This window comes from Lates calcarifer, linkage group LG3, assembly GCF_001640805.2.
Source record: "Lates calcarifer isolate ASB-BC8 linkage group LG3, TLL_Latcal_v3, whole genome shotgun sequence".
NCBI lineage: Eukaryota > Metazoa > Chordata > Actinopteri > Centropomidae > Lates > Lates calcarifer.
This window is the reverse complement of record NC_066835.1, coordinates 8,838,630-8,861,757: the sequence shown is the minus strand read 5'-3', so window position 1 is coordinate 8,861,757 and position 23,128 is coordinate 8,838,630. Positions and strand designations below refer to the sequence as shown.

The window sequence follows — 23,128 nt, the reverse complement described above, 5'->3', positions numbered from 1 at the left end:
TTCAGAATGGAACAACTGAGTCACGACTGATTCATTACTGATACAAAAGCAACCTGAGATAATTAAATGGTCAAGAAACTCTACTGGCAATTCAATTAACATTTTAGAACAATAATTGGTGTTGTTCTGGCACTTGATGCAGTTTATGTATTAGCACATCTCATCTTAACCTATTCACAAACATGCACAGTCATGATTTGTGTTGTGGTTGTACACTGCTGGCTCAATAAAAGATACGTACTGTTAAGGATCTCTGGTGCATGTACACACACACACACACACAAACATTTAATGCACGTGTGTACTCACTTTTGTGTAGGCGTTAAGCGCTGTAATGGCGTCCCCAAGGCAAAACAGTGGCCTTGTTGCACATACGGAATCAATCAGCATCATTATGCATGTGTGCATGCTTGGCTATGTTCACGTATTTGAATGCTTGTGCATATGTGAGAAATGTTAGGGAAGTGTGTTATATTATTCGTGTACGCTTGATACATGCGGGTGTGTGTATAACATGTGTTCATGGGGCAGCTAGTGCTACATGGAGCTGAGCACTTCCAGTCCCCATGGAGGCCTTAATGACTTAGGGAGTGGAGGGTGAATGGGTGGTGGCTGTAGAGGTCTGGCTGGCTACGGGCCACCACGGGCCGAGCCAAGCCCAGCCTCGGTGTACCCATGGTGGGAACAGCCTGAGGAGCGCATGGGCTCTTGTCTGGGTCGGTTATGGTCCACACCCCTGATAAGGCTTCAGATAGCATCATAAGGCTACACTAGTGGCCCTGGGCCATGTGAAGAGAGGTCAGAACAGTTTCTTAAAGGACAACCAGAGCAGGAGAGGGAGACAAAAAAGAAGGAGACAGAGAAAGGGAGAAAGACAGAGAGAGCCAACTAGGCTCCTTGCCAATTACTGAGGAAAGGAATGAGAGACAGCAAGTGGGGCAAGCGAGTGAGGGAGATAAGGATTTTAAGAAACTAACCATGGGAGAAAGAGGGACACAGTGAACACATTAAATCCTGTTGGATCAATACATAACAAAATACCAAAGGTCACCTCCTTGTAGTTTTACATATTTGCTCTGCAACAACTTAGATGATGAAGATCAGCAATGTAAGTACTAAAGGTTCACTTAATCAACAGGGCATGACCACATGCAAGCCTCAAAAATGGGCACATAATTTTGACAAATCAAAAATCTCTCATTTTTGTCTGCCTTTTTGAAGAATTAAAAAAAGTCATCATCAACCAAAAACATCCCCGGGACAAATAAAATGGTCCACAGATCAGTGCCAGGATGTCTAATAGACAAGACAGGCACCATCAGGGATTGTGGGTATGCAGTACGTGTGCTGGGTCCGATCCAGCATGCCCATTTAAATGCCACCGGGAAGGAAGAAAACCAAGCAAAAACAAGTTTCCACCCTCCTTTCAACACACACACACACACACATACAGATGTAAATACATTATCTGGAACACACTTTCAACATTGCCTGTAGTCCAGTATTAGTTTGTGCATGCTTACATTTGTTTGTGAGTGTGTCCTGCTGCACACTGTTTTACTCATAAATGAGCATCTGTTTTTTGACTACCTGTGTTAATATAAGGTTATGAGTTTGTTTTTTTTCTCCCTGTGTACCTTTGGTGACTTCTACATCTCTGCGATATCCAGCCAGGGTGCTGTAGATCTTTCTGATAAGCTCCATGTTGTTGAGCAGCGAGTTGAAGCCGTTGAAGTAGGAGAAGCTGACCTGATGAGATGTGCTGCCCCCCGCAACCTGGAAGAGGAAGAAGAAGGGTAAATTAGCAGGCAATAGAGTAACCAACATACATAAAAAGTTTTATAACAAACAGGAGTAAATGCTTGAGGGATACATCTAGATATTATGGAGTATAGATGAAAAACTAAAAAGTCACACGTCAAGAGGAAATCTTGTCAAAGTGGACTAGTGGTTAATCAGCAACATTCCTCTCTATCATCGCTCCGCAGGGAGAAGTAAACCTTTTTCAACTGCTACTTTTTCCATCACAGGACAAATACTCAGGGAGCTTAATTAACTGTCTTTACGAGGTGGAGGAAGTGGTAAAAGAACAGAAAATAGAAAAAAGGTAATAGATTAAAAATAGACGCAGGGCTCTCGAGGACATTCCAGATTGCCCACAGACTCTTTTATGAGAACCAGCATCCCATCTTTATCAAACCAGGCTCTCAAACTCTTAGCGAAGCGGCTCTAACTGCTGCTTGTTTTGTAATGTGTGCTTCAAGTACGTTCCCTGAATGTTGTTGCCTGTTTTGGGTAGTTAAGGCCAGAGTATCAGATGAGCCTTGGGGCTTTGCTGTTCTCAGCCGAGTAATTTAGAGCTTCCTTTCACTAGATGGCACTGTTTGCTTTACAGACACATGCAGGAAAGGCTGCTTGCTGCTTTCTGTGTTTGCAGCATGGGAGGGAAGCTCTGGCTTGGGTGAAACTGCCCTAACAGAGAGACAGTTTTGTATCTGTTCATATCTATGAGCCTATAGACATGGATCTTCCCACGATATCCAACACAGACTCTTTCACAGAGGGGGAGAGGAGAACAATATTTGGGGGGAAAGAGTGTGGCACTGATTATTTACCATGTTTGGTGAGTGAATTAAAGGTTGCCGTTTCACTGTTTGTGTTCTGCCATAATATCACCTTTAATGTGTCTGCAGTGTTTATGGGATTTTTGATATACGTGTGTGTGTGTGAGTGTGTGTGCACGAGTGTGTGCGAGAGAGTTTACTAACAGCACACCAAGATGTCTGGTCGGTGAGGTAAACACAGTGGAGAAAATGACAGAGTCTACAAGGTGTTTATGAAATGGGGCAAGACACAGACACAAGACGCACACGCGCTCAGCAAAAACACTGACACACACAAAGAAAAGACAAGACACAGAAAAGACAAACGTCGCAGAGTTCAAAACAAATAAGAGTACACACAAACACACAAACACACACAGGCCAAAGATGATGGACTGTAAAGCTCCAGTCTCCATCTATCTCTGTCTCTATCTTCCCATTCAGCTGGCCTGCTTGGCTTTGACACTGCCAGAGAGGTTAGACTTAATGACATGTTGGGAGAGAGGGAGAGAGACACGGGGGAGGGAAGGATAGAAAGAGGGGCAGTTGAGAGAGGGAGGAAAAAAAATGAAGGGAGGGAAGAAGAGAGAGGGCGGATGAGAGGTGACAGAAAAGGTAAAGAGGAAGAGGAAGACATGAGAGGTAGACAGCTGGAGGGGAAAGCCACGGTCTTTGGTTGTGGGAGTGTGAGAGAAAGAAATGAACACCGGGAAGAAAAAAGACAAGAGTGAAGAAGTGAGATGGAAGAAAACAGTCCTGCCTTTACCGCTTCACTGTAAGGTTAGGTTGTTAGGCTTGCTAGCTGATTTTAGCAAGAAGCAAACATTGCTTATGAAGAATACATGTAGAGGTGCTCTTTATGAAATGTTGTGTTTGTTTTTTACTATTACAGAGTGTGCTTCAGCTTGCATTTGGTCATACAAAGATTTTGTTAAATATATAGATGCTTCACTGTATCACAACTTTGTAAACAAGTGATGAACATAGATGTACATTCACCTGTATCAAGGCTAAGAATTAGCATCAAGTTATTACAGTATTCTAATTTATCAATTTGGTGCTGCTGAATAGAGAACATCCAATTTGTAGAACAATTTCTTAATATATAATAATAAAATATCATAACTCCCAGATGCACAGCCATGACCAAACTCTCTATTTTTAACCAGTCAGACTTTGGCTCTGTGGACAACAGTAAAACAAATAGATGAGAACACCACAGAGCCAAACAAAAAAACCCACCGCCACGAGGCATTCCTCCACGAAGGGCGTGAGCATGTGCGGCCGGATGGTGACCATGATGTCCCTGAAGTCCAGGGCTGAGATGGAGCCGCTGTGGGCTTGGTCTCGCTGGATGAAAGCCTGTCGCGCATGTTCCAGCTGCATCTCCTGTGGAAGGGAGTGGAGAGAAGTAAAGGAGGGGGAGTCGAGGTGTTAGATCATACAGTAAATGCATATTATTGTACACATATGTGGGTCATACACCTCTTTAAGTTGCCTTCGTAAATTAAAATCCACATAAGCTCACACACATAAACACGTATTCAGAAAAGCACAGCGTTTGCTTTGATGGGCCCCCTGGTGCCGTCCCCCCACCCTCCTGGCTTTCACTAACGGAGAGCCAGAGTTTGGCCAGGCTTCAGCCTCGTCTCCTCTCCCCAACAGCGGCTTTGCCCACTGTGAGGCGTCACTTGGGCTTTTCACACCCTCCCCAAATCCCCATTAAACCCACTTGAGGGAGAAACATACAAACACACACGCACATACACACAGACGTGCACACACAGGAAAGACAGCTAATCACCCAACTGCTCACTTTGTCTCTCTTCTCGCACACATGTACACACAAAGGTCCATGGGGACAACAGCAGGCTGTGGTGGGGACAGATCCCACAAGGCCTTTGAAATTAGCAGCCATTATCAGTACCTGCAACCACAAGTCTACAGAGAGAGGCTGTAAACAAACCGCCGCCACCGATGCTTTCCCTATCCTACAGCGAGACACTCTGTCACAGCAAAAGACAGGGATATCAGAACAATAAAAATCCACAAAGAGTCATTGTGAAACATAGTCATAAGCATGAAGACAGCAAGCTAAGGCTAGCTGATTTGGCTGCTGACTCACCAGCAGTGAGGTCAAAAAAAGCAATACGGCAAAAAAATTAAAAATCACGACATGGACAACGTTTGTGACAACAAACCTTAACAAAGGCAAGACAATAACGAAGGCCTAAATTTCAAGCTTACTCACTGTTTAGTACATACCAATGTGTTTCAACTCAACTGAAGGATCCAGAAGAGTTTAGAGAGCTTTGCTTTTCTTATTTCAATGATGTCCTTTCCAGCTGACATGTAGAGCTGAAACAATTAGCTGATCAACAGAAAACTGATCTGCAAAAACTATGATATTCAATTAATTTTTAAATAATTTTTCAGGGCAAAAAAGACCAAATTCATTGGTGTCAGTTTCTCAAATGTATGCTGCTTTTCTTTTGTTTTTTGATAGTTAACTGAACATGTCTGGGTTCTGGACTGTTGATTGTGCAAAAGAAACAATCTAAATATGTCTTACTTGATAAGAAATTGTTATTTTTCATAATTTTCTGATATTTTACAGAGCAAATCATTAACTGATTGAGAAATAATCAGCAGATTCTATAATAATAAAATAATAGTTAGTTTCAGCCCTACATACACGTAGTACAGGACTATAAAATATTCCTCTATTTAAAAATAAAGCACAATCCTGCTTAATTAAGTGAATTTATTACACATACAATGTCACAGAGAGAAAGTGTCACTGCAGAATTGTGTCACGTGAAAATGTTTTTAAACAACATTTCTTTAAGAAAGTTCCAGCTAGCAGTTTTAATACAATAAGTTTTTTCAGTTCAAAATAAATGATTATCAATTTATCCAAGAAGAATGGACTTTATTTTTCAAGCCACACGTGTAGGACAAAACGTACTGTAGGGGGACTGATTAAATCTCGAACATGCATGGCATTATTCAATTGATTGATTCAGATGTTATTGTTATAAATGGAACTCAAAAAAGTGGTATTACCACAACACAAAACCCTATGAGACTATGACTTATTGTTGTGTTGAATTTGAGTGATATTTCACTGACAGCATAACTGATCGAACTCTAAATTCGCAGCGCCCAAGAGAAACGACTGGGGAAGAGTGACATTTACACAAAGCTGAATGGAGACCGGAGGGGAGTAAGAATAGACATTGCAACAAAAGAGCCAGATTTGCGAAAACAGCAAATGTAGCAGCCATGTGTCAGTATCACCTATGAGCACAGCAGGGGCTCCGGAGAGTGTATAAGTGAGTGGAAGGCAAGGAAAACGATGAGGGACTGACACACGTAAACACTTGCAAAGTAAATAAGGTGAGATATTTTGGTGTCAGCATCCTGAGTGTCGTGACTCACTTCTCCGGTCGGTTGTGAGTAGGTCAAAACACTTTGGTGAGAAATAAACTGGAAAGAGGAAAGGGAGGAGGGGAGATGAATATCTAAAGTCAAAACAAGAAAGGAAAGTGAGGAAGTGATTTGTTTTGCATTCATGGCCGTGTGCATGTGCAAAAATAAGAGTAAACATATATCTGTGTGTTTGTGTCCATCTGTAAATGAAGGAAAAAAATTAGATCCCATTTCTTTGGACAAGTCAAAAGTCTGTAAAGCCACACATCAACCACACAGAGCAGCAAAACAACTGTGGTCCAGGGGATGGAGCAGTTTATAGTCTCAGCCTCTTAAAACCTTAACTTGTTGCAACTGTATGAGTGTTTCAGGGACATGGTTTTTATTTGGGAGGGGAGTGAGGGAGGCAGGAGACATAAAGCTGGGGGCTTAAGACCGCCAACAGGAGACCGCCGAGGCATTTTGCAGTCGCTTTAATTGTCCTTGGACGAGAATAAAAACACATGACAAGCCACCTCTGTTTGTTTTCAATGGCTGTGATTCTATTCCCCCTCTCTCCAAAACTTAAACAACAGATATGAGTGGAGCACGATTGTTTCTCTCTTTTCCAATCTCTGCTTCTCATCAGCACAGGGCTAAAGTTATTATAAGGAGAAGCTCAAGCGCAACTGCCCATTTACATGTGTGCCACTGGGTCCTCTACACGGTGATGTTAAGGGCTGCCCACTGATTCTTGGGAGAGTCAAACATATAATTGGGACTTTTAAAATCTAAGCAATGCCAACAATTCACTTTTTTGAGTGCTTAGGAAAGAAGTGGGACATGTGGTGTCCCCTCCATATAATTCAAGCCCTTTACTTGCCAACATTTATAATATGGGCTAAAATGTGCCACTACATGCCACTTCTCTGGACATTGGCAATACCGCTGCCAGAGACAACACCACGCTGACAGTGCGAGCTGAGCCTTGGCCAGCATCCACGCGTGAGACGAGAAAAATGCGTGTAATTGGTGAGAATCTCTGGCTTCCATCAAGACAGTAATTGGCCAGAGAGAGCCCTTGTGAGAAATATGCGGCGCAAACGTTTTCCCCGATAATCCCATCTTGTGAGCATCTGGCAGCGGCGCGGTTACAATGGCAGAAAAACACAATAAACACATGCATGTATGGCAGGAAGAGGAGGAAATAAAGGATGGGAACATTCCTCGGGGGGAAAAGTTGGGTGATAGGGAAATTATAAAAATAAGTGAAAAATATTCTGAATATGGCGTGTGGGTTGGTGCTGACAACTCCCTGAGAACTTTTATAGCTGTGCACATTTCAGTTTTCCTTAAAGTTGACATTTACGAACACTTAGTCTGTTAACAAATGCATCACAACATTGTTGGGTAGTAGTGCAATCACAAAGTATGTAGTAATTGCACAGCTTTAAATTCTGCTCCAGGAAACGTTGTTGTGCCTGTCCTAATTGCCCTGTCATCAATCACTGGAGTCGCTGATAACAAACTATATAAGTGAACTGCCAATACCTGAATTTTACTCGTACTCGAGTACTATAATTACAGTGAGTAAAGCACAATCACAATGCTATTAATATGTCTGATTAATGTGACTTGAGCCCATGACAATATTAGACCTCTCAAGTTAAAATATTTATAATATTCTTTCACAAATATCAATAGACCAGTGAAGTGACAAAAGATGAAATACTGGATATTTATAACACTTGGAAAAAATACTCTGTTGGAAATCCCTTACTCTTACCTACACAGTGAGGCATCTACAATAACGTGAAATCCACTTTCCTCTGCCATTTATTAGGGCATGAATCAAAAGCTATGAGAAATGATCAAATACAGAGAGCATAAGCAGGAAATGTGCATTTCATAGTTGAGCAATGAGTGTGGCTGGCTGCTCGCCTGCTGCTGTGAGGAGCTGGAAACCACTGAGTGACTGACTGGGAGAGAACTGGGCACGCTGTCAATGCAAAGTACAGCATCTACTGGCCACAACGCCACACAGTTGCACTCGTGCACACGCATACACACACACACACACACACACACACACACACACACACACAAATACACAAACACTGACATAAACACAGTTGCACAAAGCGTTCCTGCCACTGCTTACACATACAGTAAAGCAGATGAGTAAGATAAACGCACATACATAGAACTGCACATATTTATAGGCACACATACGATACTTCGAACACATGTACACACACAAGGACACATGTACGTATAACAATGTCCCAATATCCATGCGCCACTGCCCACTGTGTGTAAGCCATCTGGTCTAAGTTAAGTGTAATATAAAAAGCTCATTCAAATACATGGTGAGTGTGGATGCAAACTTGGCACAGCTCGGGCCCCTCTCTCCCACCCCCTCTACCACCTCTCCCTGCTTAGGCCTGATTTAAGTCTAGACATCATATTGGAAAATGGCTCACACGCCACAAACACACTAGGAATATTCCAGCTATACTATTTATGGAGGTAGAACTGTGTCTCTACCTGCTTCAGAATAGGTGGAGTGGAGTAATGCTAAATGTACGTCAGCTAATGGAAAACAAATGCAGAAAACGTCCAAAATATATAACCTCAGTGTTTCATTAATGACTAATCCAGTCAATATGGAGAGCTGCGTTTGAGAGGGATAGACACAGGGAAAACCAGTGTGCGTCTGTATGTGGGCACATTCGTCTGGCCAAGCTTAGATAAGTATCTAACAATACAGTTACATGACAGGATTGTATGAACAGCTTATAAACATCATGTGAGGACAAGGCGATGTGTACATGCACATAAGTTGGCTGATACAGATTTACTGACTATCACTGATGTCAGGCAGACAGACAGAGAAAAAGGGGCCAAAGACAGAAAGACAGAAAGATAAAGAGCAAACAACAGAGATGCAAAGAATGTAATTCCATGTCAGCGGAGTGGGGAGAAAAGTGGCATGTGAGAGACAGGGCGAGCAGGTTATCCTACCAGGAGAAACTGGGTGAACTCTCCGTAGCTGAGCTGCTTGTCCCTCTGCGTGCCAAAGTGCAGCCGTATGAACTCGCAGTCCCAGTTGAAGGGGATGTGCTGGTGGATGGTGGTCTGGCTGAAGACCTGCTTCACATCCTCTGCAGAGGAGACAAAAAAGAGACAATGACCAAATAATAACAAGATGCAGCAACTATAAGGCTGTGGCAGCCAGCATATTCGACTGCGGTGGAGGATGTATTCAGATCTTTTCCTAAAGCAAAAGGAGTAAATACAACTGTGTAAAAATAAGTAAATGTACATAAGTATTACCAGCAAAATGTACTCAAAGTTGGCCCCAGAATAATAAATTATTATTGCATTACTGTTATTTACACACCACTGTGGAAGTAGTGTTTACTGTTCTAGTTGGTCTGGCTGGATCTAATTTTAAATAATGTTTAAATAATTCAAATATTTTGTAGGTAAAGTCTCAATTAAAGTAACTACAGCTGTCAAATAAATGTAGTGAGTATAAAGTACAATATTTCACTGCAGTAGAGCAAAAATATGAGGTAACATAAACTGGAAGCAAAACTATACTAAAGTACAGTACTTGAGTAAATGCACCTAATGACACTTCACCAATGATTTCATGTGTTGACAATTTAAACAAAAAATTAGCAAGCAGTGAGGCCAAAGTAAAACAGTTTTCTTTTCAAATCCATTATGATTATTGAACAGTTTTGTTTAGGTTTTACAGATTATACCCCACTTTTAAGGCTAATTATCTTACATTGACCACGTATATAAGGTCTTCAACACTGTTAAAAACTGCCTCATATTCTCCTTTCTGTATGTTCATGTTTTCATAACAAACAATTATCAAATTCTTTTTCCTGCTTGAGGTTTTAGTTTGCTCTAATTAAGACCTAAAATCTGTTGGTACAAAGTCTGATGAGTCAGGTCTTAACAAACTGCATGTGTTTCCTATCTTGTGGTTAACATTAGTAATTATTTGATTTTGGAAAAACAAACAAAAAACATTTGTGATTATTTCTGACAAAACGTCAACGTCAATCTCCAGAACACAATTCGGCTCTGATTGAGACTTAAGTTCCTCAACTCTAAATCAGTCTTGAATGACACATGGCAGAACTTGTTTGAGCTGTGTAGGCTCTGTATTCAGAAGGAAAAGCCTTTTCTTCTCACTTATGTTCCTCTGCCTGAACCCTCTAAGCCTCTACAGCCAGTGGAGTGGAGAGACACTGAACATGAGTCCTAAATTACAGCCTTACTAAAGAAACAAAAACAAACCAATAGAGTGACCTGCTTCTTATTACCAAACAAGCCGCGCTGAATGAGTGGAGAAAGGAAAGGAGGAAAGAAACAACTTTTTTATAAAGACAGACAGGGAGGGAAAAAAGAGAGAAAGAGAGAAAGAGAGAGAGAGAGAGAGAGAGAGAGAGAGAGAGAGAGAGAGAGAAAGGTGATATTTACTTCAGCTCAGCCTTACCTTCAGAAAGAAGACAGCTTGTGCATTGTTTTTTTTTACAATTTAATGAGGCAATAAATATACAGCCTTTAACTCTTTAAAGGAGAGGCTGCTCCAGAGCCTGCCGTTTATATTATCAGCTTTTATAGACCTGTCAACACTCAATCCTCTTTCAGTTTTTTCCTTTTTTGTCTTCCTGGCTGAGACACAACTGCATTTCACATGCCGTGTTATGTTGCAAGTTTTATGAACTCAACATTCCACCAAATTATGCATTTATTTTTTAAGTGCTAAAAAATTCAGAGCACTGTGCCGCCTGTGCTTAACAGAAATTACTCAGGTTATTATCAAATTAAAATGGCTTTACAGAAAAATGAAATAAAAAAGAAATCAGAGTACATACATTTATTGCACGGGGGAACAAACGGGCGTTTAATGCGACGTAAGCTGCAGCTATTAATGTTTTTAATAGGTAATAAAGAAGGGAGTTCTTTATTTGGTGCCACGGTGAAGTTCTTTAATCTAATGAACGGCAAAGAGAAAAAGAGGGCGAGAGGAAAAAAAGGGGTGAATTCTGTAATGTATCACAATAAAGCAACTTTGACAAGTCTATAATCTCAGTCACAAGTTATTTGCTTTTGGTGAAATGGTAGCCCGATACAAGTGGCAGACAGTGCAGTCAGTGTTTGCGCATGGCATGATGTGTGTTATGTTTTTCATGCAATTTTCCACTTGTGTGTGAGTCTCATAACTCACAGGCATTGGGATATTCATTAACCTTTGGGAGACGCAGAAAAACAGCAGACCTTTTAATTGCCACCAAGACAACGTCACTCTAATTGATCCTTTTAAATATGAAAATTTACATATGTGCATATATAATCACCCGCAATGATCTTGCACCCTGTCGACAGCAACAATTAAAATGAAATTCACTTACTCTTCCCTGTTTGCGAAGCGGGATGTGTGCAGCGCATTTCAAATCAAGCCTAATGTGCTAACGCCTCGCACACCTACAGAAGGCTGGCATTAGACTTGTTTAAATCAATTAGGCAAATGTGAAATAAGCAACGAGTACAAATGTCTTCCCTTTTCACCTCGGAGCTTCCAGGCATCAGAGTAATGGTGCCAATCATGCACACATACACACACAAACATACACACACACACCCATAGAGCTACCCACCCCCTCCTCCATCTTCATCTCCATCCTGTAGTTGCCACCAGCCCTCTCCACCTCCAAACCTAACCCTACCTTCTTCACAGAGAAGGTACAGTATTTTTGTTTGTGGATGCCACCATAACAGAGTAGTTGAGCTGAGGTCAGAGCCCCACATAAATAAAAGAGGACTTTGTATGCAAACTTGTTTAGTGGTACATTTAAGAGGAACACTGTCTGTGCTGGATTGGCTAAAAAAAAGTCTCTGTTAAATGTCAAATGCACAGAAACAAGTGCAGTGTTGAGATTTGAACTCTTATTTCATGTTTACATAATACCATTAGCTGGTATCAACTCAAGTAACCAGCACACATGTTAAACTGCTGAGGATGAGAAATAGCAGAGAGGTTTACTTTCTCCACATCTTTGTTTTTGTTAGGTAAGAACAAACCCGTCCTGTACCGACTGTAATATGGTTTCTCTATTAATTCACAAAAGAAAACACATTTTTGAAAAGAGATAAAATAAAGACAAAGTAACAGGCCTACAATATATGGAAAAAAGTAACAGGGCTAGCAGAAGACATAACAGACAGCAAAATAGTAATATTTTAAATAAGCAAGAAATCTGCTTATGTAGCTAAGTGATGATGAGTTTCTGGGGGTTTGTATTATTCCAGGTCTCTTGTAAGGTGCAGAACAGCACCAATAGTATACATGCTAATAGTTCAGTGAGCATTTTTTAAAAATCTAATCCTGTAAATCAGAGGCAGAGTTACTCACCAAAACTGGTCACTCCGTTGCCCGCTTTATCAAACAGCAGGAAGGCAACCATGAAGAGGGAGTCTGGGGCACATAGCACCGACTCAAATGCTACAAACTCCTGAAAGGAGATCAACCTGAGAGAACAGAGAGGGCAGAGAGAAAGACGATAGGTAAGACTGTAAAATGCTGTCATTTGAGGTGATTCATTACACAGTGGTATTTGTGTTTGAGGTTCCCTGAATAAATGCTTCATCAGCTACACCAGTGAGACACTGAGACTCTGATATACGTTTAGCCATACATACTAAAAACTTAAGATACATGGATAAAATATTAAATAAAAAACAAGTTATTTTAACACTGCATTAAACTAAAAATTAGTACACTTAGACAACCTATCAATCTGTGCTACGCGTAATTCAAGCTGCCTTTTATTCAGTAGTCTGATCGAGTGTGACAGCAAGAAAAGAAAACATTTTAAAAAGCTCAGTGTGTGTTCCCGGTCTGAGCTGGCAGCTGGTATAGAGAGGGCCAACTTTACACCAGCAAGGAAAAAAATTATTAAATATGAAGTTTTATATTTTAGTGTGCCATTTTAAACAAGCAGAGAGGCAATGAGGGAGCTGGGAGCCAGTTAAGGAAATATAATTCAATTCAATATGAATGTAACACAATATGAGATTCATATATGAAAGTCAAGAGAAGCCAAGGTGGAAGAAAAATTGTCTGCATCAACACTGAAACACAAGTTATGATTTGGCAGTAAACACAACAGATTACTTTTCCCTTTATACCACTGCCTCTTTTTCCAAGTTTATCAGTGTTATATTACTGTATCTCCTGCCTCTCCATAGTAACACAAATGCCCACAAGTATCATCAACAAGAAAAAAAATAAATAAACATAAACATTGCTATTGTGTGAACCCACTGAGAGCCCCCTTGGGAGAGTCCTGCTGTGGGGAACTGGACCACGCAGTCTAGCCTTTATTTAGGTCCTGGTTCACAGTTGCCACAAGTCCATTATGAATTTCACAAATGGATCTGATAATTACAGGAGGGGTCAGTGCTAATGAGCGGTCCCCGAGCATCCATCTATTAAACCTATTTCAATTTCCAGGGTGGTGTGTGTGTGTATGTGTGCAACATTTTCCAGGTTGCTTTAATTAATTATGTTACTGATGAAATTTAGAGGTGTTTGTTTGGACGTGGTCTGTTTGGAGTTTGGATGTGGGTGCTTATATACATCTTTATATTGCATGCACTTATATATGCAGAGAAAATACTGCAGAGATGAAACAGACCGAGCAGGAGAAGAGCTGTGCACTGACGAAAGTAATGGTTATCAAAATAATACCAAGCGAAGGGACATATGTTACTCCTCCCTTCAAAGGAGAAACCAAAACTGTGAATACAAAAGACTCAGATTAGTACCTGCTTTCAATACAAACTCAGAAATACATACTTGTATCATACAAAGCAACAGTACACCAGAAAAGAAATGAGGTGTGCATTGGAGTGAGAGAAACAGAGGTAAGTAAGAGAAATATGGAGAGGGAATAAAAGTGGGCATATAGTTCTCCACCTTTGGCAAATGAAATCAGCTGTCGTTGTTTCAAAGGCAAGACTAATTATTTTATTAACTAAGCAGGTAGTTCTTAAGAGCAGGGTCCTGCTGATGGCAAGTAGGTGGAAGGGGGCACAAAAGCACACAGCTGTGACTGTGGATCCACTGTTAAAAACAAAAGCCAATACCAGTGCCGCTCACACTGTTGGAATATTATCAAACTCTCCAACAATGATCATTCCTTTGTGACAGATTTATAGTACACTCCAAAATTATACCTCGGAGACATTAATAGAGGAGTTTAAGTGGGTACAGGCTGCAATGCAAAGACTCAGAGTGCTAGTTTCCCAGACAGTATGGAGGGGAAAAAGTCAGATTTCTTCCTCTCTTTTTTTCACATGCATCAATTTACATGTACACTGGTCATTCTCGTCTGTGTTTTCCCAGACGTGGATAATCAGCATATTAGTGTAACTGAGAGGGATGTTGATCATGGAAGGATTGGACCACGGTTTACGGCCGGGGTAGTCCAGACAAGATCCAGGGGGCATCTCCATAACACACACGAGAAACATTCCTCATACTCGCAGGCATTTACACACAGCTCTGTAGCCTGGGATGAAGCTTATGATGGTTGATTAGCAGCGCCATGACGGCTGCGAGATGATTACCATGAGCTGGGAGGAGGCCATCTTTTTTTTTTCTTTTCTTTTTTTTCCTGTTATGCGGACCCAACCCCAACGAGACACTCAATAATCAAATCAACCGACAGCATCTCCCAACCATCAACTGCTATGGCATGTGTCCAGGGGCTGCCCGTTCCATGTATGCAGCCCGGGATGAACTTCGGAGACGAGGCTAATGTGATACTGTGGTATGGCATCTCTTCAGCGGACTGTGTGCTTACTTTGCTCCGCAGGACTTTGTTAAATCTTTAAACAGGCGCAGACATATCCGTGACATGCATCAGACGGGAGATGTAGCACACAAGACATAAACAAAGACTTGATTCTAGCATGTTCTTCTATAGATGACAGCTGAATGGTGCTTCTGTTATGATGCCAATACAATGCGATTTAAACTGTCTGTGATACTTCTGTCTCACATAAAAAAAAACTCCTACATTCCATATGTTTTTGTTTGTTTTTATATTATCTCCATCACCCAGCTTTTATCTCTGTCTCCTCTCAGCAGGCATCTAAATACTCTCCTCTGAACCGAAAGCTAGGCTTGAAAACATTGTTTACAAGTAACATAAATGCATGGTGTTGGTTAGGCCTGGCTGATAGAAAGACAGCTCTCCTTCGTTGATAGTAGTGGGAGAGAGGGGCCTGGAGGGGCTTCAATAATCCCCATGTCCCTAGCATCTAGGCATTGTTACTGACAGCCTTCCACCCACCTAGAGTGTGCTTGCACACAGACACATGCACACAGACACACCCCAAAAAACACACATACACACACACACAGGTGAATGCTAGCTGCCAGTATCTGCTCGGTTTGTAAGAGTGGACACCCACCAGTCCAAGTCCAGAATGCCCACAGCAGCTGGCAGACTGCTATTTTCCCAGCACGCTCCCTTAACAAAGTTTTTTTCTTTTTTCTTTTTTGAAACCTACAAGAGTCTAAGGGGGGAAGTGTTTTTTTTCACACTTGAACAGATGCTTCTATCAAAATATCAGAGGGAAGAAGGAATAGAAAAGCAGTAAAGGTAGGGAGTCTGAGAGAGCAGCAAACAAAATGGAGGGAGCTCATACTAGAACATTATGGTATGTGAGAGTGTAAAGAAAAGTGATGAAAGCGTGTAAAGAAAGTCAAAAGTGAAAAAGAGGGGACATAAATAAGTTGAGTGAAAGTGGAAAATCTTTAAACCATCTTGTAGTTCTGTACGTCAGCACACACATACACAAAATCTCTGATCCCTGGAAATTGAGCCTCCAAATCCCCGTCTCTCTTTCTCTCTCTCTTTATCTATCTATCTGTCTGTTCCTCTGTCTCACTGGGAGCAGCCAGAATAAGAGGGAGAAAAGTGATTTCCACATAACAGATTGTTACGACTGTCACTATATCCCCTGATTTACACAGTCGCCGAGAGGGAGGCAGACAAATGCATTTTCACTGTTTACACCCTAGCGTCTAAGTAAAATTTCTCTCACACAGATACCTCCGACAGAAAAGTAAAGCGAGCATGCCGCCTGCCATTCGACCCCCCGCTAAATCTATTACCCCTGACTCATCTTGTTGAAATGGAGTCCTACCTGGCAAAAACAGCAGCAGGCACACTAGCTTCAAATGTACTGCGCTCATACGCCAAGCAAAAACTTATTGTTCACAAACATATTTGCATGAGATGGGGCGAGCTGGATGAAAAATGCAGCCGCTAAAGTGGTTTGTTTTGTCTTGCTCCCCGTTCTTTTCATAAGGTTTGCACGGCTGAGCGCGGGAAAAACAATGCATTTGTGTTCTCAGCTAGCACTGCCGGGGCTGACGTTGCCACATCTCTACTATCTATATCTATTTGCTTTGTGTTCATGAGACACAGGTCTGCAGAATAATCATCTACACTCTTTGTCTCATCAAATCATTTATCTATTAAAGTCCAGGAGGACAACACATTGCAAAGTAAGAGCGTCATAAGGCCTTTAAAGCATCAACTGTGAAAAAAAAAAAAAAAAAAGAATCATATCTAAACCAAGGTCTCAACATTATTTGGGAGAACAGAGGTAAAAAAAAACAACTTTTTTCCTGTTTCGCCCCCATATCATTTCCATTCCCCTCCACAAAACCAAAATGAGATTTAGATACAAAGCCTGGGCCATGGGTTCCTAATAGATTTACCCTGATGCCACGGCCACCATTTATCCTGCTCCAAAGCTGCACAATGCAACAGAGTGCTCCTGAATAGCATGGGCAATTACAGTGCACGTGTGTGTTTTTTGTGTGTATGTGTGTATGTGTGCGCGTGTGGGTGCCTAGCTCTCTCTTTTTCCAATTCCAAAACCCCCACTACTCCATCTCACCATCCTCTGTACATGCAGGCACACACACACAAACACACACACACACACACACACACACACACACACACATACACACCTTAAAGCAGATGTAATAACATGAAACTACACAGCCATGTGCACTTTGCTCTTTGTAGAAGCCCAGGTGGTTACCATGGCGATGTAGGTTTAAAAAAAAATCTTTTTTGACTTACCCTAACATTTTATTACCCATCATTATGTATCATTAAATACATACATATTAATGTAAAAAAAAAAAAAACAGGGGTGATGGGGATGGGGGAGGGGTAAGTGTGAAATTGGGGGTGTTGTATCTACAAAGAGGGAAACACCTGAAAGGGTCCTTTGGTGGTTTGATGTCTCTGCTATATAATTCAAGTATGAGCATCCCTCTGTGCATTTTTTACACCAAAGGATTCAGTCGTAGGTTTGTTTATAAAATGCAAAATAACACTAGAAAGGTAGTCACACATGATCAAAGGGATACATAATGCATATACTAATAGCTTTGATAAGAGTCTGTGCGAGCTTACTTAATAGTTGGCTTAAAATCAATCAGAGGGGATAAATTTGTGGCATAAAGAGAGGTTCAGCACAGCAATTTCACAGTCAGATCAGCAACTTCTGCCAGAGATATTTGATGTCAGTCCTCATGAGACACTCTTTGGTTGGTTCTCTAATTTTATCATTTTATAAAAATCCTACGGCTATATTTGCCCCAAATCTATCACATCTAGAGTGACAGATCATACCACTTACAATAGCAGTTTTTACACCAGTGTACCATCCAAACTACAAGTATTATCCAAACAACTCAAAGTGTACATGCATCCTAATTTACGCAACACGTCACATCACCTAATATCATAAGTGAAATGTTACAACACCAACCCATCTTTCTTCTGGTCCACCACTCCAGCCAGCAGCTTTGTGGCCTCATCCGACAGTCGGATGTCTGTGTGGGCATGGAGGAAGCGGCTCACAAAGTCCTGTGGTGACATGAAGTGCTCGTCATTCTTCTTCACACTGGCGTACTGTAAAGAGAAAAACAGATACAGGCGGGAGGACGGATGCTGGGCTTTAGAATTTGATTTAAAAAAGAGAAACAAACATAAATCGAACAACAAGTGAAAAGCTTTTTTGACAAGAGGCAAACACAAAAGAGAAAACAAAAATACATATGTGAGATCCCACCTTTTCAAAAATGCCTTTCAGCTCAGTGGGGTCAGCCCTCCTAGGCAGAACTGCCTGCAAAACAGTAAGCGAACATTTTGAGAATACAACTTTCATCTACACCCTATGAACACAATGGTCGACTACGTATCAATACCACACTTAAATTATCATTCCTGGTGCATCTTGGTGCATCATTTGAGCAGCACTGAAGAGCACAGCCTGCACATAGACACATAGAACTGACCTTTTTTGGCTTGTGACCCCTGAAAACAAAGTCTGCTTGTGACTATTCAATAATTCAGAGGCAAAACACAAACACAGAAACACATTTCAGTGCTTAAATATTCTAAACTCAAGGTTTGTTTACTTGCTTTTTATGAAGAGTTTGAATTTATCCTTTTGTGGAAATGTGATAAGTTCCAGTCACTGAAGGGTTCAGTAAATTACAAAGCCTCTGGAAAAAGCTAGTATGCATCCTGAGTTTACAATATTCTGTCAAAAACTTAATCTTGCATAGCAGAAATATGTTCTGCTCTGCTCTTGCTGATCAGCTTGTGACACCTGAGATGTATCCTGTGACCCCTTGGATTGTCCCAAAACCCCTGTTTGGGAATAGCTGCATTGAGGATGACGCTGATAATTAAAAACTATTAAATAAAGCAGGTGCAAAAATGTGTTCAATTATTAAAAGTCTGTAAGTGTGTGAGAGTGTCAATCAAACCAGTTTCTGAACATACTGACTGTAAACAAACGGACAGTACAACCATGTTTAAAAAGTCTCCCTAAGCCTGCAGAAACTCCTGGCACCTGCAGGTAGTTTATGACATGATGCCACTGCATGTAGCATGATGCTAACCAAGGTTACCGGTGGCTACTACCGGCTTTTTAGAAGCTACAAGCCGGTAAAGTAGAAGACATGGGGGCTGGGAGGAGCCGGGTGGATTTAAAAAAGCAGCAACATTATCACTGCTGCACTTTGCATCATTTTTGAAACGACAGCTCAGTCATCTTAGTTAGCCATAGGCACATGAACTAGCTAACCTGCTACGGTAAAACCTCAATGTCATTGCCGTATGGCCAGTGTTAACCTCTAGCACATCCTCTTAACAAGGCTAACCGGCAGAGAGCGAGTCCTCCGGGCAGACAGCCTGTACCGGGCGGACAGCTCCGGAGGAGACACTCCCGGCACCGAGCACATCACCGGCAAGGTGACAGCTCCTCAGAGAGAGGAGAAAAGTGATGTGGGAAAACTCTTCAGCTTCTTACCTTTGCTGCCATGCTAAGCAAGCTCACTGTCAAATAGTCCCGTTCACTCACTTCCTCCTGCGTGACGACGTTCCCATGGAGATCACGCGCCGGTGCAGTGAAAAGGAGGATGAAAGAGGATCAGCTGTGCACGTGGTGCGGGGCACGAGGGGTCATCTGGTCAGTGGCTTGTGCATGTCAGATCCATTCATTGATCCATTAATGTGATTGAGTGAAAGCCATCTATCCCTGTGTCTTGTATTACACTTTATGCTGGATTAAAATGTGGTATATTATCTCCTATAATCTCTCTAACTGTTGTCAGGACAATTTGAAAAACCTTAAATCAGCTCCTGATCCATGTGTGGTCATCATGGATGGATTACTGAATGAGTTTGCCTGACACATGCCCAGGGGCCCTGAGCAAGACCCTCTTTTATTAAGTGACTGTTAAAAGCATTTAACATTAGGGCTCTGTCAAAACTAGGGTCATCACAGTGTTTAAAGCGATATTGAGAATCAGCTGATACAAAGTCTCATCTAGTATTAATTTTTTTGATTATATATTTGTCTATATTTCTCAATCCAACTGCCTGATGCACAGTTAGGCTCCAGTAAGGTAAGCCTACATTAACACTAGCAGGAACCTGCATCCCAAGTTTCTATTCATGCTCTCTTATAATATTTTGCATGCTGTATATTCTATATAGCCTATGTAGTGTTTTGTAGCCTTCACTTATCCCCAGCATGAAAAAAACATTTCAGTCATCAACCTCTTATCTGCTTAAACTGCAAAAAAAAGTCCCATATTCTCATTCTCATAATCTGTCCATAGTGATCACATAAACAACTCCACCACTTCCACTTTGTAGATTCACTATCATGCTAAACAGTGCATTTGTTGTGGGACTTAATTATACCTCCTAGAATGAAATTACTTTCATCCGCCGTTGGCATCAAGGTATTTGTCTGCTGTATTCGCACTGAGCTTTATTGTATATGAAACATTTTTATTTTTGTGTGGGTTTATTCTTATGCACATCAAGTCTCTACTGTACTAAGGAACACAAGACTGTAGACGTCAGTATAAAAGCCTTAGTTCCCTCCTCACGCCTCCTCTTTCCTCACAGTAAATGGTTCCTATACTTTATTTCCAGCTTTTCCAGCCCATCTGTGCTTTGTGCCAGGAGGGAAAAAGGTGCAGAGAGAATTTCATGACTACAAAAGCAAAGGTTAACATTACTCACAGCATAAAAACAATTTAAAAGGGAGCAAAAGGGCTCTAATGGCCCGACAGTCTTCAAAGAAAATGTATTTTGCGCTCAGAATAATTCATAGCTTTTTGCCGGTGGCTTTTCAGCTTCCCGGAGACCCAGCATGAACCACTGTATTTTTCCCAGCAGGCTCTCTGCTCCTCGCAAAATGGCCTTCGCCAGGGCATACCTCACATCCCCTCCAAATATTGACAGCACCGAGTCCATCGCTTATTGGAAAAATGGCTGTAAGTAATGTTTTATCAGCCGATGCAATCTCCACACCTGTATTTTCTCCTGTCATATGACAATATTTGACGAGATTAATGATTTGATCCCATGACATTTTATTTCCCATCACTGTCAATCTCCCCGCAAACAACTCACTTACTTGTGGCATTTAGTGTAGGAAGCATGTAGCAGCATTTGCTTTGCTCTTGTATTATTCATGAACTACAAAATTTATTTGAGGCATATAACTAGAGTATCTAGTGACTTTGACATAAAACTCTTGACTGTTTACACAGAAAATTCAAAGTTACACTCTGACATGATTTTTGCTTGTCACATCTACAACAGCGTTTTAGCCTCTATTTTAAGCAATCAAACCAATAATGATTGTGTCAGCCGCCACAGAGTAAGTGGGTAATAATGATAAACCTTGTGACCTTTGAACCTCCGTGGCTTGAGGGGTCTCCTGCCCACGTCCCAAAGGGCCCACGCGTCCTGACAGCTTGAGCGATGAGTGGCGGACGGCTGTCTCAATCTGCCTCCTCCTATTTTTAACTCCCACTAAACACAGAGCTTCCAAAATAGGCCCGAGCTCTAAACAAATGATTAATAGGGCACTTAGGGTCTCCCCACTGACCAGCGCGTCCCTATTAACAGCCAATAACGGAGGCCCTGCAGGGTCAAAAGGTTTAAAGACTTTCTAATAAAAGTAACACAGACATGGGGATGTGTTTTGGAGGAGAAAAAGTTGTGTCTCAGTTTGAAATGCTGACAAGTTAATAATCCCTTCTCAAATGGCCCTACCGCAGTAAAATGGCCAGTTTGTTCTTACTTTTATTGCTATCATCTGTCAGTCACTCACATCTTTCTTTTTTTTCCCCCTGCCTCTTCTTAAGTGGACTGAAAGAGCTAAAACAGCTTTACAGTAATGTTCTCACTGGGGCTTTATTCTCACTCCCCACTCTTTCTTTTCTTTTTTGGTTGAATGTGGATTCTTATTGTATTTTTAGGCAGGAAATGCCTAATGGATTCCCAGAGACGTATTCATGACATGGTAATGAGATTCAAATTTGTAAGACATTTTTGACCTGAAAAAAGAGGCCGCTTGTGGCAATGGCTTTGTCCTGTTTCCCACTGCTCGGGAATACCGTCACTCTCCCTATTCCCAGTGTCACTTTTTAAAAACGTACACGATGGAGACACAAAAGCCAAAAAGAGTTCAAATGTGGAAATACCTGAGGAATATATTGATCTGTCACTTACTGTCAAAACAGGGTTTCCCAGGGTTGATGAAGTGCATAGGTCAAGTTGCACTGTATTATTATTGCACTATTATTGCACTTGATCATGTGAAAATGTACTGTTTTTTAAGTGAGTGTAAGTGTAAGATGTTTACAAATCCCAACATATGTGAGGTATCACCTGATTTTTTCTGAAGTAAAGATTTTGCTGCCACTAGTGCTCCCTCACAGGCCCCCAGCACCTCCTGTTTGAGACAATTTATCCCAGCCATAGATAGCTTCATAATCAATATACAGCATATGGTCTATGTACCACACCACTGATAGAGCAAAACTGAATGTGGAGGCTTCCATCAAGCTGCTAGCAGCGTTTTTGCTGCTGTAGAAAAGGGTAAGAGCGCTCCAATAAGTTTTGATTTTACAAGCCTGTATGCAGGAAAGTTACTAACTGATTTTATTGGCAACGATTACAATAAAGCATCTTTTCCTTGGTTAATGAACGAATTTGAAATGCAAAAGTTGATGGTTTCAGCTGTGTAAGGATAATGTGATCTTTAGTCCATGGCCAAAGTGATCAGTGAACCTGAAGCTGAAGACAGAGAAAGACAGACTTATTGGGAATATTTATGTTACTGTACAAACTCTTAATTACTAAATGTATCAATTTATTTGAATGAATTAGGCATCCACTGCACAGAAGAGAAAGACTGTGGAGAGTAGGCTTACTGGCACTTCACATTTATATAATGTTTCAGTCTCATGCCAAATATCTTCACCGTGCACTATAACTAGACAAAACCTCAGTTTGCATTGTCTAACCGATAAATCTGTAAATAATATCTGTTTCAAAGGGATCGGATGTACAGTTATATTCCACACTATGGAACAGATGCTTTGTCACTGAACAAGCTTAGTAAATGACGCAATTGTAAAGCATAGCTAAAACCTGTTTGCAGATATCTGT

General features: G+C 41.2%; 1 protein-coding gene across 2 annotated transcripts in view; it reads right to left on the bottom strand.

Annotated features, from left to right (window-relative positions):
• LOC108876960 (electrogenic aspartate/glutamate antiporter SLC25A13, mitochondrial) overlaps positions 1–19,576 on the bottom strand; it is a 46,785-nt gene extending 27,209 nt beyond the window's left edge. Inside the window, exons 1-7 of one of the 2 annotated variants that reach the window (XM_018666832.2) lie at positions 19,461–19,576; positions 18,213–18,266; positions 17,910–18,052; positions 12,454–12,569; positions 9,039–9,178; positions 3,846–3,992; positions 1,638–1,776 (exon numbers count right to left, since the gene is read on the bottom strand). In XM_018666832.2, coding sequence (XP_018522348.1) covers positions 1,638–1,776; positions 3,846–3,992; positions 9,039–9,178; positions 12,454–12,569; positions 17,910–18,052; positions 18,213–18,266; positions 19,461–19,472 — 751 coding nt within the window. In that variant the 5' untranslated portion in view covers positions 19,473–19,576. Of the gene's footprint in view, positions 1–1,637; positions 1,777–3,845; positions 3,993–9,038; positions 9,179–12,453; positions 12,570–17,909; positions 18,053–18,212; positions 18,328–19,460 lie in introns of those variants that run through there. The other variant, XM_018666824.2, reaches the window with a different exon arrangement.
• Between the last annotated feature and the right edge of the window lie 3,552 nt (positions 19,577–23,128).